General features: G+C 43.2%; 2 protein-coding genes across 10 annotated transcripts in view; one reads left to right on the top strand and one right to left on the bottom strand.

The window, feature by feature from the left end:
- The window catches only part of ANKRD27 (ankyrin repeat domain 27), a 72,335-nt gene extending 66,219 nt beyond the window's left edge, over positions 1-6,116 (top strand). For all 9 annotated transcript variants that reach the window (XM_081016647.1, XM_081016650.1, XM_081016651.1 and 6 more), the window contains 3 exons: positions 1,920-2,001; positions 3,764-3,836; positions 4,622-6,116. In XM_081016647.1, coding sequence (XP_080872773.1) covers positions 1,920-2,001; positions 3,764-3,836; positions 4,622-4,882 — 416 coding nt within the window. In that variant the 3' untranslated portion in view covers positions 4,883-6,116. The remainder of the gene's footprint in view (positions 1-1,919; positions 2,002-3,763; positions 3,837-4,621) is intronic.
- Positions 6,117-6,641: 525 nt separating this feature from the next.
- On the bottom strand, positions 6,642-13,170 carry PDCD5 (programmed cell death 5). The gene is made up of 6 exons (XM_081016685.1): positions 13,022-13,170; positions 11,553-11,593; positions 10,661-10,722; positions 9,824-9,915; positions 8,928-8,999; positions 6,642-8,253 (listed from the first exon to the last, which is right to left on the bottom strand). The coding sequence occupies exons 1-6, from the start codon at positions 13,085-13,087 to the stop codon at positions 8,212-8,214; spliced, it is 375 nt and encodes a 124-aa protein (XP_080872811.1). The 5' UTR covers positions 13,088-13,170; the 3' UTR covers positions 6,642-8,211.
- Between the last annotated feature and the right edge of the window lie 992 nt (positions 13,171-14,162).

Raw genomic sequence — 14,162 nt, 5'->3', positions numbered from 1 at the left:
TGGCGGGCTGAGCAGGGCAGGGAAGCTCATTTGCTGCTGTGCCAGATGGAAAGGGTCTCTGCCTTCTCTAGTTGCCTTGATATATGTGTTCTTTTATGAAGAGCTTTTTCCAAAATCTGGTTAAAAAAGGGAGCTGTGATGATGGGGGGCAAACCTCTATTCCACTAGCTGGTGTGGAGAGAGCAGCTTGAAAGGCTTGCTTCTTGTTTTTCTTTCTTCAAATGGCAACACTGATAAGCCTGCAAAGACGTTTACAACTTGCCAGGTAGCTAGAAAAACCACCCCACGTCCTGTGGACTAGCCCTGTGGCTTTTTTTTTTTTTTTTTTTTTGCATTGCAGTAGGCTTAGCACATACAGGCAAACTCCTTAGCTTTGGTAATGCAAAGACCGCAGCCCAACTTGGGTCTTAAGGTTCACAAAATTTTAATAAACAAAAACAGAATGTAGGAAGCTGCCTTATACCAAGTCAGACCATTGGTCCAGACCAGGGTCTCAGGTAGAAAAAGGCATCACCCACTACTTCAGATCCTTGTAACTGAATACACTAGGATTGAATCTGGGACGTTCTAATGCAAAGAATGCACTCTACCACTGGGCTATGTCCTTTCCCCAGTGCTGGCAAAAGGGCTGCTGTGGCTACTCTGCTCAGTTTTTTGGGGGAAGAACCTAGGAATGTGCCAGGTCTAGCTATTCCCCATTGTCCACTGAGGCTGCCAGCAGCTCCCTAGGGCAGTGATGGCCAAACTTGGCCCTCCAGTTGTTTTTGGACTACAACTCCCATCATCCCTAGCTACAGGACCAGTGGTCAGGGATGATGGGAACTGTAGTCCCAAAACAGCTGGAGGGCCAAGTTTTGTCATCACTTCCCTAGGGTCTCGACCGGAGAGCTTTCCCATCACCTGACCCTCCTTATTAGAGATGCAGAGCAGGTGCCTTATCCCTGCCTAATGCAGGTAGATGTTACCTAATGCACTTTGTGCCAACACCTGGGGTCAGATCGGTCCCAGGAGAGCTAAATACCTTTGTTTTCCTGTTGTGTAAGCAGAGATGTCACTGGCAGCTTAAATAATTCTAAGCTTTCTTTTTAAAAAAGAACAAGAGCCAGCCCTGATCCGGTGTTGTTACCTGGGATGGACAAGGCTCTGCCTTTCCTTTTATAGCCCCACCCCGTTTACTCCAAGATGATTGTTTCCTGCCCTAAGTGGGAATGATTGACAACAGCCCAGTATTCTTGCTAATGTAATTCAATCCCCACAGGGATATTTTTGCACCTGCCGTTTTCTGCCGCCAGCACTAAGGAGTTGATCCTCATGAAGTTTATTCTAGGAGACCTCGCCATAAGAAGGGATTTTTGAAAGGCTTGGGAGTGGGCTGGGTGGTGATGCGGGGACCACATAGGTTGCTTCATGGCCTTCTGCTCAGCCTGTATGTTTTGCAGATGGCCATGTGAATGTATGGATCACAGCATATGCTAGACAGGGTGCCATGTTGAACAAAACCAGTTTCTGGGTTTGGGGCGATTTTCATGTTCTGCAGGCAGCAGAATGAGGTCAAATCACCTGCACTGGCAGAATGGACGTGCGGGTGAGAATACCTTTATTAAACACGTATTCAAACTTCCCTGCATATAAGGGGGGAAGGTTTGATCTCCCCTCCCAACACCTGAAGTGGTGCAGTCCATTCTTCTGATTCATTCCCGCCTCATTCTTCCTGATGCCTGAGTTCAGCCACAGAGCGGATCTTAGGATTCTCGACCCGCTGTAGCAATGATGCCAAGCTGCTCAGGCATCTCTACAGCTTCGGTGGCTTTTAAAAGTTAGCTGAAGGTGGCTTTCATTCCTTCTTAATTCAGGATTGTGTGGACTTGATTGCTAAAGAAGTATGCCAATTTAATGGTTTTTGTTACTTAAACCTGCAGTCAGTTTTAAATCTCCTGAGATAGCAGACGATCTCGTCGCCAGGCGCCTTCAGCTGGTCCAGTCAATCAACCGCTTTAACAAGTAAGCTTCAAAAACTGCCTTCCGAGTGCTGCCTGCCAGTACTGCCAAAGCATCAGATAACACTGCATGCTGTCTTCAATTGGGCTGGAGCTGCAGGATGTCTTCCAAGCCAATCTGGTGTGGTGGTTAGTGTCAAACTAGGACCTGGGAGACCAGGGTTCAAATCCCCACTCGACGGCCATGAAGCTCACTGGGCTTGCTGTGCCCACCATTTTCCCCACTTTCCTTCATAAAGGGGTTGCAGGGGGAGTGTCATTGGTGGATCAATGCATTTGCTTGTGCAGACACGTGTAGCACCTGCTGTGCATTTGAACAGGGCTTGCCTATGTTGTGCCGATCTAAATATTCCATATTTTGATAGAAACCGTAACCCGAGTTTGAGGTCTTCATTTGAGCAGGAGCTGGGACAAGCTTTTTGCCCTTTCGTTTAGCCCTTCCATAGTACAGTGGTACCTTGGGTTACAGATGCTTCAGGTTACAGACGCTTCAGGTTACAGACTCCGCTAACCCAGAAATAGTACCTCGGGTTAAGAACTTTGCTTCAGGATGAGAACAGAAATCGCACAGTGGCGGTGTGGCGGCAGCGGGAGGCCCCATTAGCTAAAAGTGGTGCTTCAGGTTAAGAACAGTTTCAGGTTAAGAACGGACCTCCAGAACGAATTAACTTCTTAACCCAAGGTACCACTGTATGAGCCAACACACCAGGAGGTCTTCAATTAACTATTGTTTCATCTTTTGTCCAAACTGGGGGAAAAAACTATGGTTACTAGCATCAGAACAAACCAGGGTTTGAAGTTGGTTCAATTACATTGGCTTATTCCAATGCTGGCAACCATAGTTTCTCCTTCTGACACACCATTTGGCACTTAACAGAATTCAGCTCGGTCAGGTCTCTACTACTTGAGGCAACTTTCGGAGACTGCACAGGGAGCTGCAGCAGAGAGGATGGCTGAAAAGCCCTTGTGCTTCTCTTTTGGTTCCAGCCTTTGCATATGCCACCTGGTTAGTGAATCCTAAAATATAGAAAGGGAGACAGAAATGTTTTTTAATAAATAGGGCCACATCCAAAGGTGCCCCACGGAAAGTTGACATTCTGTGAACATGGGGAGCTTTGATCCTGTGGAGGCCCCTGTAAATGGATCAAAGAGTGATTTTTGCAGATTTCTCTCTGCCACTCCTCCAGTTCTATTTAGAAAAGTTCACCATCCCTCTGAAGAGATGGAGCATGTAGGGAAATTGCCAAAATTGCCTCCCTCCACATCAGCTCAAAGGAGTGTCTGTTGGACCCCAAATGGAAGGGCACTTTTGAATCCAACTCACGATGTCCTAGCCATGTCCAAGTGTGTCACAGTGACACCTCCACTGCTTAGGTAGGGCTGACTTTGTTTAAAGAGCCTGAGCACCTGCAAAGAGGTCAGGTTGTACAACACTCTGACGTTTCAATTAGTGGCTGGAGAATAAAGAATCCAATACACAAGCTGGCTGTCCCTAATTTAGACTGTTGGAAAAGTAGCTGATGCTCCTAAGGGTAAATTGAAATGACTTGTCTTCTGACCTTTGTACGCTTAGACTCTAAAGGACAACTCATGACATTTATACCCCAGGAAGGTCAAATATTAAGAATTTTCAGCAAAGGCAATGGAGCAGGTTTTGTTACTGAAATACCGCCACCTGGTGGCTGGCAGAGATACACTGCAGTACTGAGCAACTTGTACTGAAACGTAACCAAGTTTCTTTTAACCTTGTTTGTTTGTGTCTTTAGGTCAAAAGACTTGCGGAAAACAATAACGAGAGATAAAAGTGTCCCTAACTTTAATGATGAATTACTGCACCAGGTAGGAAGACAGGTTTGAAATGAAGGGCTTGCTTTTTTACTTTTTTATTTCATAAAATGTATATACTGCTTGGTTGTAGAAAAAACCCTCAAAGCGGTTTACAAAAATTGCAAACTGAAATAAGTGGTGGCTGAGATTCTTAGGGTGTTAGTTCTACAAATGTGCTGGATATGCATCATAATAGACGAGAGTCTATGGCTGGGGAGACCTGATTTCAGACCCCAACTTGCTACGGAGTTGGTTGTAAGCTTACTCAACAGTCACACACACTCACCTGGCATGTTATGAAGATAAAAATGGGAGAATCCCGATGTCTCCCACTGTGACCTCCTTGGGAGGAAGGGCAAGCCATAATTAAGGTGTGCCAGCCATAGCCCCTTCCTCAATATGGAGTGCCTCTTACTTGAATGATCCATTCCTTCTCCCCTATATTTTTAGTTATCTAGTGGAGAGGTCCAGTAGATGAATTGGTTCAGAAAAAGACAATTAGGATGGCCAGGGATGAGAAAAAAATAAAGACATTGGTTAAAGATACTCGAGGCAGGGGTTTGGGGGGGGGGGTAGGCAGGATAGCACTCTTTAAATCCCGGAAAGGCTTTCACAAAGAGGAAAGCAAAGAGTTGTTTTTTGCTGCCCCAGAAAGCCAGACTTGACCCACTGGGCTGAAGTTACAGGAGGGTAGCAGCTGATTAGTAGGAGAAACTTTTAATAGTATTTGCTTTAGATTTATCAGCCAGATAAAAATAAAACATCTTAACATGCTCTTTTTTGTTTTGATTCTCAAGTTAGCTATTAAGAGCTTTGATAAGAGCAAGCTAAAGCCCGTGGATCCTTTAAAACAAAGTAGGATGCAGATCCTTGACTCCGGCAGCAGAGGAGAGCCCACACTGGATGAAGTCGAGTCTGATGTGGCAGCAGCGCCTCTTAGAAGTAAACTAATGCATCGGAGACACACAGTTAATGTGGCCCTTTCAGATGCAGATGACATCCACAATTTATCCAGAGATCCCACTGTTTCTTCACTGGAAGGCTGCTCTGATGATTGATGCTTTCGAAAACACTGGCAAGGAAGCAAGTTTGTAACCAAAAACAACAGCAGCAGCAGCAACAACACCAATTGGCGTCAGTTCCACTCCCTTCAAGAATCAAAGAATCCTTAGGATCAAGGCATTCAAAACTGCAATGTGAAGACTGGCAGGAAGAGGAACCTCTCCTCCCTCAACCAACACAGTTTGCAGTTGGAGACAGAAGGGCTGTTTATTTGCAGTTGGATCCACAAAACCCAACAGGTGTGATCCATTTTAAACACACACACAACTGAGATGTATATGGAGATATCAAAAACTATGAGACACATTAGTCTGTACTTGAAGTCTTGAAATCAGATATAACTGTACTGGGTGCAAGTTTGGAACAGAATACCTATGGGACTTCCAAGGCCTACATAATTATAGTTTGAAAAGACAGCGGTTTCTTTCCATTTTTGCACTACTAGTTTACACCAATTGTTGAAAGGAATTACACACACCGGCAGCATAGTTTGACACAAAGGGCAAGATTGCACAGATCCTTTGGTTCTCATTTATTTTATTGAAACATGGGCCATATATGGGTAGTTGGAAGTGAGGGAGGTTATAGTCACTGTTTTATAAACAAAGGGTACATCTTCTTATGGAGAGCAGGACTTGGATTTTGAATCATTTTATTTTATGTAGCAGCCCACATTAGTGAACATATTCTCAAATACTTGTATTGAGACTACAACCTTACCCTATTTAATTTAAAATAGCAAATATGCATGGCACAATAATACGATTCCACTAAATGCAATGAGTCTAGCTAGAGAGTACATCTGTATCCACCGGGTCTTGGAAGAGCTGCTTAGTTGACCTTACTTGAAAAGACACTTCCAGATTGATAGATGGGGGCACTTTTAGTAATGGAGCGTCATTTTGGTAAACATTCAATTTTTTATTTTTATTTTTAAGAGGGGTTGAATTATCACTTGAACAGCACAATAACTTTTGTCAATTCCAATTCTGTTTTTATGTAATATTTGTAAACAATACATTGGGTTTTTATTGTTTAATATTTCTCTGTTCAGAATGTTAGTGCAAGGTATATAAAAAGGTAAAATGCTAGTGGGCTCCTGAAGGACAAGGAAAAGTATATTTTTCTACTAAGTAATTGAGTTCACCTAGTTTTCTTACATGCCTTTGACTTGTGCCAAATGATGGGAGAGAGAAAGAAATAGTAAAATTAACTAATCTATGCTCTTAATGTGGGACTCTTTATTTATGGTAAGTCATGAATTGCAGCTTGCTGGTTGATGGGAGCTGCTGCCATAAAGCATTTTCTGAAAACTTTATAGCCTGTTGCTCATGTTCCAGTTTTAGCAACACAGATCTAGTTGCATGAAGGTGTGGGTGCTTCTGTGGAGTCTGGAAGCAGGAGAAAAGCAATGCATTCTGGGTCATCCTAAGCCTCCACTGTAAACAAGTTCCCTTGTATATAATTGTGAAAAATCATCAAGTTTGATATGAGCATTGTAGAGGGGGTAGGGAGCAACATGCATTGGTTTTTTCAAAAATCAGTGCCTAATGCTTTACAGCACCCAGAGACACACGGGAAATGGTGTCTTCCCTGCTTTATCCCAAAGAGGGATTTGGCCACTCAAAATTCATTACCGGCTACAACTTGAACAGCCACAGCTGTAAACAATTAGTGCACCAGTGTCAATGTGCACTAATTATAGTGTCTTTAATACAATTACAATGGACAAATAATTGCTCTCTACAACTCAAGTTTCTTTATGGAAAGATTTTAATATGTTTCAAAGCTCTTATTATATATGTTCCACTTCCACAGTGAAGAAGAGGGTCAAGCCCCTCCTCCTTTTACAGTCTGCCTTACATGGGATGTTGGTACAGTAGACATACAAAAACCATTTCATTTTGCATTCAACAAAAAGGCACAACCTGAAGTCACAATGGCACCATGATGGCCAGGGGAATTAGGCAGCTGTTTCAATAACTGCCTGAGAAAAGGAGGCAGTTTGGATAAGAACAAATATGTTTTCTCTGCTACCAACCTTTAGCCTGCGAGATGACAGGAATTGCAGTTTGGCGACATCTGGTGAGCCAAAGGTTCACCACCTGGTCTACACAGTTCTGTGTTGCAACGATATTTAAGGAAGAATCCAGCTGCTGTTAAACCTTTAAATAATTTTAATACGAAAGATTTAAGCACATGCTTAAGTCTTCTGTTGAAATGAAAAGGGCTTTAAAGATCCTGACTTTGGTTGCATCACTCTCAATCACTCATGCTATTAGCAAATGTATGGCAGGGGGTGGGGAAAGACATCTCTTGAGAGAAATATTTCCCAAGCACACGTTATTTCAAGCTTCATAGCGTGCCAACCAAGATTTATCTAATTTTCAATGCAACAGATCATCCAGCAAGATACTGTATCATGGAACCATATTCTGATCAACAACCAACCCCTCTGGCTTTGGTTCAGTGAAACTGCAAGTGTTCCAGTACCCAAGCGGACATGACATATAACTCGCACATTACATCATGATCCTTTAACATTTAAACCAGTAGTTTTCAACATTTGGGGACCAACACATGTATTTGAGGACCAGATTCTTAATTTTCTAACCTATCTGTACAGTGGTGGTGCTCCTGTTGCAATCTACCTTTGATCAGGCCCCAACATGCCAACTGAAGACCAATGCTTCAAAACCACGCTAACCGGGATTTGTTGTCCATTAGGATGCTGAAACGGCTTTAAAAACCCTAACAGCAAATTCTAGTTACCATCCTCGGGAGAAAGGGGAGGGGGAGCTTGCACATGGATGGGGAAATTCCATGGCTGTTCCAAATCCTTCAACCGTGGTTAAAGGATCATGAATGTCATGTTTATACAGCAGCCTCTGTATAAACATTGAATCTTACATATTCAAATCAAAATCTTGTATCCTGTGAACTATTTCGCCTGCACATGCAACTCTACTAACTTTGACAAAACCAGCAGGCTGCTTGCAACGCAGCTTTTCTCATTCCCTGCTGGGTTACTATGCATCCTGTTGCCACCGAAGTACGACAAGCATGCTGCCCACAGGTACCAGTGGCATAGCAGTGTCCAAAGGAAAAATGAAGTCCAAGTGTCAGGGAGTGAACCACAACTCAGGCCTCTGCTATAAAAACTGTCTAAGAAAACAATTTCACTTAATTTTATTATACAGAACACAATCCCTTTATATAAAAAAAAATGTGTACAGGGAAAAAAAAGTGTAAACTTTTCATCTATGCTTCTGCCAGGCACAGCACACTTTCCTTGACATACGCCAGATGATTTGCATTTCACCAATTAATCTTCCTCATCAGAATCCAAAACTTTCCTTCTGTTGAACTAGGGGAGAAAACACAGTGTAGGTGACAATAACTTTGAGGCCAAGTTTAATCAACAAGAGCTACTTCTCCTCCAGCCAGAAGAATTCCGTGTTTGTGTTATGAGAACAAGAGCAAGCAGAGAGCTGCGTGAAGCAAGGAAGCTCCCAGGTTCTTTGCCAGCTGCCTATCTCGCACCTGCCCAGCCTAAAAGTCAATACCCAAGTCTTTGCTCATTGCCAGATGTATTTTCAAGATGCATGTAAGCAAATCTATTACAATAGTATAGTCTTTACATCAAGGGATAGGGGCCAGCTTGTAGGCTACATCCTCCCACCAAACTGCAGGAAGTGGCCCCAGCAGCTTTATCTCCTGGACTGATTAAAGCGTGCTCTAAACAACAAACTGGAGGATATTTTGTCTCTCATCTTAGAGCGAAGCACTACAGCACTAAGCTCGGAGATGAAGTCACCTGCCTACTCTTTCCAAGAGTTCAAGGCTGCATTTCTGGCCACTCCCACCCCACCAAACTAAACAGTAGCCATATACAGATTTTCTGCTCTGTATAAGCTGTCAGCTTCATACAAGAAGCAGCATGCAGATGTAGTAAACCTTTAACAAAAAATACTGGCTATGCTGTGATCCTGCGACCACTCTACCATTGGTGAACAGGCTCCAGTTTTTAAGATGCCTTACCTTTACTGTTGTTTTCTTGTCAGTTTGCTGACTCACTTTTTCAAGTATTTCTATCAACCCTTGTTCAGTTACCTAGGAAGTAAAAAAACAATCTCATGTAGCAGATACTCATTTGGTGGGAATGGCACATTTCCTCCTTGCCTCCCTCTGGGGGCAGAAGGACACACCCTATACAAGCAACTTAAACACTACACACAGGTAACACTTTCATCCAGAGCATCATGACAGTGGAAGGACAAAACAAAACAGCAAAGGCCACCACCACAGCATCATTAACAGGTAATCTGCTATCCCCCATGTCACATAAAATGATTCATTGACTTTTTATATAAGACTAAAAAATGCGATTTGGAAACAAGTGTGAAGAGGCTAGAGAATTATCCTATAATAGCACAACTTTTCAAAGCTTATAAATCAATGTTTTGCAGGATGTGTAAGAATTATCTTGCCCAGTGAGGCACAGATCCATCTAATTTGGCATTCTGTTTTCAGGCAACAGCAAACTCAGTCCAGCAGAATAACCAGTGTTTGCTTTCTACTAACAAACCACAAGGTGAAGCCATGGTTGTTTGTAGCCTTCCTAACCACAGCTTGTTATCACTGTGGTTTAGCATGATATCCAAACCCTTGCTTGACCATCATTTTGTCAGGCAACAAAGACACAAAGCAGGAACAGGTGGAAAACAAGCAAAATGTCAGAGAAACAAGCGGCAACTTGTTTGCTAGTCTGTGAGGCGATTCATGGTGTGTTCAATAAACTGGTTAAATCAAAACCATGGCTTTGTGTGATGCACAAAGCCAGCCTGCCTTTGAACATTTATTTATAAATCTGTATTTCATGAAAGTTATTTCCTATATTTGAGTCACCAAGAAGTCATGACAGAGATTCCACTTACCTTCCCACCTAACTGTCCAAACCTGCCCATCTGTATGAGGTAATTCTCCACCGCTTTTGCCTTTTCTGGTTTCACAAGCGCTAAATTACTTACTGAAAAAGGAAAACGGATATTTTGCAATTTTTTTTAAAAAAACACCAGATTACTAAAGTCAGGCAAGACTTAATATTCACAGTACTGCAAAAGGCATTGAACTGTTATTTAAGATGGATTACTGATCTATGCCTGGTCTTATGAAAAAGGAAAACTGTATTTTAAGGAACTCGGTATACTGCTTTGTTCAAACATGGCTTATTAGGATCTTTACATTTCCCTCCTGCTTTCTGATTGTTCCATTCCACTCAACTTTTAGACTGGGGGAAAAGTCCAGAGTAATGCCTTCAGACTGCAGTGCTTCAGGGTCCAGGAACAACTGACAAGAGCTGCAGATATGTGCAAAGGGGAACAGTCAACCATCCTCTTGAGGTCAACTCCAGTCCATAGTCCTAGCTTAGCACCCACCAATACATTTAGGAACGTATTCTACATTTACTACAGTATTCTGCAGAAGCAGCTTTTAACTCAGCAGTCCTCACTAATGACCATTCTAGAATAATTAACTATATATCAACAATAAGTTCAGAAAGTAGTATCCAGTGGCGCCTCCTCTGCATCCTCCTTAGAACAGAAAAAGCAAATGTAGTGAGAATTGAAACCTACTTCCCACATAAGTGTGCCTAGTACTGGGCCCAAAACACTGTATTATTTTCCTTAGTAAAGTTAAGTATGTGCAATCTAAGTAAGATGGACTCAGAGAAAGGTTTTAGAAGTGGGTCAGAATACACCATGGATGCTTACATCTGGCACGAGCTGCCTGATCCAAAAGCTGAGCCAAAATGTTATTCCTCATTTCTGATTCCCTGTAATATAAAAATTATGCAGATAAATTACAGCTTCAGAACATGTGCAGTGCATTGCAAGAAAGTATAACACACTGACCATTTTGTACAACCGGAAGTTTCATATTTAGACATTGCTAGTACTCCATTATATTTAAACCATTTAAACTACTATCCTTATGGAATTTACTGTGGAATTTGAGCACAAATTCATTTATTATTATCTGGGAAAGAGAATCCAACTATGGAAACTTGAAACACATTCAGTTCAGAGGCAGATCACAAGTTATTCATGGCTCAGTACCAAACCCCTACAAAGGTTAAACTCTCACTCGTTTAACAGTGGGCTCTTGATGCAGGAAGATTACACACCCATTTAGAAGAGTATGTGCATTGTAAAGATCTAATAAAGACAAAAAGGATAGCAACCTTATTTAAGGAGAATGACAAAAAGGGGGGAAACTCTACTGGTCTCAGTGTTCTGTGTCTCTTCTGTTTCTGCCTCTAAATCACACTTAATTTAGTAATAAATGCAAACATGGCAGCCCATACCTCTGTTGCTGTTTATTTGTTTCACCTTCATTTTTCCTATAAATTTATTTTTATTATATTAAAAGTTAATTTTATCCCACCATCACACTTGCAGAGACATGAATCTGGATGACTGCCAGTAGATGTATCTCACAACATGCTTCCAGTCATGTGGTAATACTGATTACAGGATACAATCATACTAGCAAAAAAAACCCCTAAGATGTGAAGGGGTGCCTTCTCCCCGCTACTGTGCACGATGTAATAAAGGGATATCAGTCTACCGAAAAGGTGGCTTTTGTTTTCATCCCCTCTGTTACCTCTGTTTTGCTTCTTGCTGTGCGATGTCACTGGAAGGATCCTGAAATGTTAGAAATAAGAACCAGTTTAGTAGTAAAGCATAGCACTACTGAAGAATTACAAACAAACAAACAAACAAACGCTAAAGTACACATATAAGACCAGGACTGTTCTCATACAGAAAGACTCATAAATGCACAACTATTACTGCTCCCAGGTAGGGAGAAGGCACTAGATCCTAAATGATGAGAGTCAACTTTTGAGGGTTTTGAAGTACGCAACCTTCAGGTAATATAGAATCTACCAATCAAGATGGGAAAGTAGCTATTCTTCAGCCCCACAGATGGACAAGTTACTTAATGCATGCCTGCAAACTGTGGTAAGAATTGCCTGTGGGTCACCAGGCAAGAAAACTTCAAAGAAGTTTCTTTTTCCCTTTGATGCCACAAATGGGCATATAAGAACAGCTGAGCTGGCAAAAAAGATGTTGTGTACCAGTAATGTTTTTGCAAAGGCTGGCTCTAGATTCCTAGTCAATGGCTAGATTTGACAGGCCCACCTTGGTGGATGACTGACAAGTGCTTTCTACCCAAGCCCCTTCTCCAGGTTGGCAACTGGGTGTGGGGCAGTGGAGCAAAGTCATTTAACAGCCTTCCAAGAGCTGCATTTGGTGCTGGGACTGACAATCACTGAGCCCTATTTCCAGACAGTGGCTGAATCATAGAATCCCAGCTCCCTCCCACTCAGAACCAGTGTGGCATAACCAATGTCAGAATACAACCATGGAGACACAGGTTCAAATCCCCACTCTGCTATGACACTGGCTGGGCCACCTTGGGCCTAACCTACCTCTCCCATGGTGGTTACACGGATAAAGATTTGGGGGGGGGGGACGACTTAGGGTTGACAACAATCATGCACAAAAGCCCACGTAGGGTAAACCCCCAAACCAGACAGCACCATCAGTCCTTGTTTTCTCTCTTTCAACTGGTTAACTTTATTCTTTTTTTTTAAAGGGAGATGTTTGTGTTAATATTGGATGTAAGCTGCTTTGAGTTTTTTTTGCTGAAAAAAAGAAGTGGAAACCCTGAAAATAAGAGATATGCTCCCACCCCTGTATATACACTTTAGCGAGCGTACTCAATGGGTTTCCTGAGTGAGTAGATATGTAGCATTGGAAATAATCCCAACACACGTGTGTGTGCGTGCAGACGTGCATAATACACAAAACACGGGTCTCTTCCTCTGACTTCTCCCAGAGTGGTCTCTGCGCCCCTCCCGCCTTGCCTCCCACGCCTGAGGCGGCCCTGAGCCCGCAGTGAGGACTAGCGCCATGCAATTAAAACCGAAGGCCCAGGCCCGCCCTTCCTCTGGCCGGCCGGCTAGAGGGGCCTCGCCTGTGGGCCAGGACACCGGGCGAAGCGCCGAAGGCGACGCCCGCCCGCGTGTGAGGGGACGGTCCAGGCCCGGCGCCTTCCGCTCCGCTCACCCCGTGCTTGGCTTGCAGCTCGGCCATCCTCTGCTTGCGCAGCGCCTCCAGCTCCTCGTCCGCCATGGCTAGAGACGAGACGTCGGTGACGCGCGACGTGGGCGGGGCCGCTTCGCTCTTCAATCTCTCCCGTTCGCGTTAGTGCGCCGGCGCAAGAGCAGGCGAGGCCAACGCAATCACGCACCGAGAGGAGGAATTATAGCACAGGCAGCGGAAGCCGAGCGCCGAACAGACCAAAGGAAGAGCCATCAATAGAATCAGACCACGAGGGTTTTCACGAGGAATCTTTCGCCCACGACCCTGAGAGTAAGGGTCTCGCGCTCCACCAGCTGAGCTTAAGAGAGAGAGAGAGAGAAAGTTGGTGAGCAAACGATCAATGCTCGCCTACTCAGAAGTTATCGTAAGCGCCCACTGGGTCCAATAAGATGTAGCTTCTCCAATACTGTCATGAAATTCTGCTCAATATTGATCCAGAGCAGAACTCCGACGTATAGTTAGCAGAGTAAAAACTTAAACACGTTGCAAGATTCTCCCAAAACAGACCATAGGCAATTAATATTTCACCCAGCAGAACTTTACTGCTACTGAAGGCAAATAAGTACAGTATAATGATCACAAATCCAATACATTCAGGATTAGCACTGTCCATAAGAAATCCAGGTGCAGCTGACTTGACTTTAATTTATAGTAACTTCTTATAAGTCTAAACCTTAACAACTAAGCATACTATGTATAGAACACCACACCAAAAGGAAAGAAAGGCAGAAAGAGAAAAGTGAAACCCAGAGTCCTTCTGGCCTATTATTATAGTCAGCATGACCTTGGCAGAAAGAGATAAGAGAACCAGTTTAAGCCAACTGTACTCAGCTTCTCTGAAGGTATAACCCAAACATCATGAACCTTCTGCTTGTTTCTTTTACACACAGAAACTTCCAGAACCCTCTTGAATTAATTAGAATAGGGAAGACCCCTACACATCAGATCAATACTTTCTGTACAAAGAAATGCAAACTGACATATACATGTCGTAAAATCATAGAATCGAAGAGTTAGCTGGGACCCCTAAGGGTCATTTAGTCTAACCCCCTGCAGGAACCACCAGCTCAATAATCCCTGGCAGATGGGCATACAACCTCTTGCT

The sequence above is a fragment of the Podarcis pityusensis genome, assembly GCF_964106645.2.
Source record: "Podarcis pityusensis genome assembly, chromosome: 8".
NCBI classification, from domain to species: domain Eukaryota; kingdom Metazoa; phylum Chordata; class Lepidosauria; order Squamata; family Lacertidae; genus Podarcis; species Podarcis pityusensis.
This window is presented reverse-complemented; position numbering and strand designations above follow the sequence as displayed.